General features: G+C 46.6%; 1 protein-coding gene across 1 annotated transcript in view; it reads left to right on the top strand.

Annotated features, from left to right (window-relative positions):
- The first annotated feature begins 493 nt into the window (after positions 1 to 493).
- JAGN1 (jagunal homolog 1) overlaps positions 494 to 2309 on the top strand; it is a 7752-nt gene continuing 5936 nt past the window's right edge. The window contains exons 1-2 of the mRNA XM_072420663.1: positions 494 to 619; positions 1876 to 1979. Coding sequence (XP_072276764.1) covers positions 1891 to 1979 — 89 coding nt within the window. The 5' untranslated portion in view covers positions 494 to 619; positions 1876 to 1890. The remainder of the gene's footprint in view (positions 620 to 1875; positions 1980 to 2309) is intronic.

The raw sequence follows: 2309 nt of genomic DNA, 5'->3' as shown, positions 1-2309 counted from the left end.
TAATAATGACGACAGATTTTTGACCAAAACCAGCATGATGCTTTGTCTCTGACAAAAATCATCTGGCGTGTACGTAGCTTGCATAGAAAGGGTTACTATGCAGCACATGGGGTCATTGCTTTATTTGCATTCTACAAATGCTGATTGCTTGGCGGCCATGCTGGTCCTCTGGTTTCTATACGCATGGGACCATATAAAAGCAGCTGATTTACTCTATACCAATAGATTTACTAATACTGTATTAGGACCATGTTTTGCTGCTCCTAACAACCATTTATTAACAAACTACCATTTCTAAAAAGGAAAAGAAAACAGAACTGGGACCGGTTGCCATGGGCACTAATGTTTTTGTCATTTAACTTTTCATACACAAGGCCAAAATGCAAAACTGCCACTGTCTGAGGAACCACAAGGCTCAGCATGTCCTAAGGGGGACATTAGAGCCAGTCTGGACCCTCCATACAACCCAGCGGCTTCATATACTGAGCCTTTCCTAAACCTCATTTCACCCCCAGCTGCTGACAGACACTTCCGGGTGCAGCAAGATGGCGCCGTCCAGAAACAGGAAGTGGTAATGGTGCGGTGCTGAGTGAGCCATTATTCGCCTGCGAAGTAAGAGGTGAGTCAGTGAACGGCAGAATGACAGCGTGGACAGGATAGGGGTGTCTAGCGGCAGGATAGGGGCTGATAGTGGCGGTGCTGTGTGGTGGGGTGACAGGAAGGAGGCGGTAGAGAGCTCTTGGTGCAGCCAGTATATGGGGAGCCATATGAGAGGAGCTGCCTGTAATTTAAAGAGACCCTGTCACCATCTACTCTGCATGGATCTGTATGAGGAGTCATTACTAGAACCCAGCCAGCTGCTGCCATGGCATTCGGTGTGCAAATCTAATGCAAAGTCAATGCTTTGGAGGGTGTTGGATAGAGAGCTTCTCTAACTGCCCCCTATCAGAGTGTTCCTGTAATAGGACGGACATTTAAATGAATGGGCTGCTGAGGGCATTGCATGAGTGAATGTGCATGCAACATTGAAAGCTGCAGTGCAGTAAACGGTGACAGTGGGTAACTGCAGCAGACAGGGTCTCTTTAGCCATTGATCCATTCCTATTTTGTAATTCTTTTTGTATAGCTGGCATGTTGCATCCAATACCAGACCCTGTGGCTGTGGAGGCGGGGAGGACCCTGTGGGGGGTGGGTCTAAAAGGAGCCGGTGGTGAGTGTGGGTCGGGGAGGACCCTGAGGTGGTGGGTGCGCACGGGTCAGGCAGGACCCAGCGTTGGTAGGTGCGCACAGGCCGGGGAGTACCCTGCGGGGGTGGGTGCGCACGGGCCAGGGAGGACCCTGCGGGGGTGAGTGCAGGTCAAGAAGGACCCTGCGGGGGGTGGGTGTGGGCCGTCGAGGACCTTGTGGACCCAGACAGGTATACAGATAAAGACCTCTCGTTATTCTGACATTTCTGATTTAAACAACAACTCCAATGCACATTGCCGCTGTACTGGAGGACAATTAACTAATTCCGTGCAAAACCGCCAAACCCTTCACACATTTTTGGACCAATGTGATGCATGAATGAGCTTCCCTAGCCCAGAGCACAGGAACTCTCATCCATGAATATACAATGCAGCAGCACAAATGTGTAAATGATGCCTTAGAGGGGGTTAAGAGCTTAATGTTTACCTGGGAATCAGCTTTATTATTATTAAATTGTTTTTATATAGCGCCAACATATTACGCAGCGCTGTACATTGAATAGGGTTTGCGAATGAAAGACAGTGACTCAGGGAGAGGCCCCTGCCCAGAAGAGCTTACATTTTAAAAGGCTTTAAACATATGTTTAAAATGCACAACTCATTCCTTGTTTTTGTTTCCTTCTTGCAGAAGTCAGACTGAACTATGGCTTCCCGTGCAGGTCCCCGAGCCACCGGTACTGATGGAAGTGACTTCCAGCACCGGGAGAGGGTGGCCAATCATTACCAGATGAGGTACGATGGTTGGGGCGTAATATAACTGCTGATTAAAGGTCACATTTCAGGAGTATTTTTATACCCCCACCATTTTTGTTTTAAAGCCTTCATGGGTGCTCTTTGGGTGAGACTGGAGTTGGACATTAATCCAGTTTTCTATGTCGTAATAAACACTGGGTCTGACTCATTACTCATTAATTAATAAATTTCCATGCAAAAAGCGGTACAATTTTTTTGCATGGAAATGTATTTTTCATTGTAGGCTTTAAATCTTAGGCGCAACTCACTGATATTTAATAATAAACTTTAACTAACAAACCACAAAGATCTGTAAATAATAAAAAAAAA

The sequence above is a fragment of the Pyxicephalus adspersus genome, chromosome 8 (genome assembly GCF_032062135.1).
Source record: "Pyxicephalus adspersus chromosome 8, UCB_Pads_2.0, whole genome shotgun sequence".
NCBI classification, from domain to species: Eukaryota; Metazoa; Chordata; class Amphibia; order Anura; family Pyxicephalidae; genus Pyxicephalus; species Pyxicephalus adspersus.
This window is presented reverse-complemented; position numbering and strand designations above follow the sequence as displayed.